The sequence below is a fragment of the Penaeus monodon genome, chromosome 22 (assembly GCF_015228065.2).
Source record: "Penaeus monodon isolate SGIC_2016 chromosome 22, NSTDA_Pmon_1, whole genome shotgun sequence".
In the NCBI taxonomy this organism is placed as follows: Eukaryota; Metazoa; Arthropoda; class Malacostraca; order Decapoda; family Penaeidae; genus Penaeus; species Penaeus monodon.
In genome coordinates, this window is record NC_051407.1 from 14,969,394 (window position 1) to 14,969,838 (window position 445).

Consider the following 445-nt stretch of genomic DNA (forward strand, 5'->3'; position numbering starts at 1 on the left):
TTCTGTCACGGCTTGAGGTTCTCCTTGATCCATCCCACGTAGGCGTCCACTCTCGTGAAAACGTCTGGTCGTCCAGCCTCGGCACATTTTCCTCCTTTGGACAACAACCCAATCTGTTGAGGGTGGATTGGAGATTAGGTTGGAGGTGGATTGGTGAGTAGTTTGAAGGTGATTTGGTGATTAAAGAGAAGGAGGATTGGTGATTAAAGAGGTGGACTGACGAACAGAGAGTGGGTCGGTTGGTAATTAAAGAGGGGGTCGATTGGAGATTAGAAAGGTTGGTATGGTGATTAAATACACGTTGAACTGGTGGATTGGTGATTAGAACGAGAGGGGATTGGTGAACAGACCAAGGAGGGATTAGTGACTCAAGCAACACAACTGCAGAAAAAATTATGATAATAGCAGTTCATAATTTAATTAGGACGGTACACTTATGACAGTA

The 445-nt window shown here is 44.7% G+C and overlaps 1 protein-coding gene across 1 annotated transcript in view; it reads right to left on the minus strand.

Moving 5' to 3' along the window:
* Nucleotides 1-5: 5 nt before the first annotated feature.
* LOC119587337 (phenoloxidase-activating factor 3-like) overlaps nucleotides 6-445 on the minus strand; it is a 14,893-nt gene continuing 14,453 nt past the window's right edge. Inside the window, exon 9 of the mRNA XM_037936085.1 lies at nucleotides 6-113. Within this exon, the coding sequence (XP_037792013.1) occupies nucleotides 6-113 (108 nt within the window). The remainder of the gene's footprint in view (nucleotides 114-445) is intronic.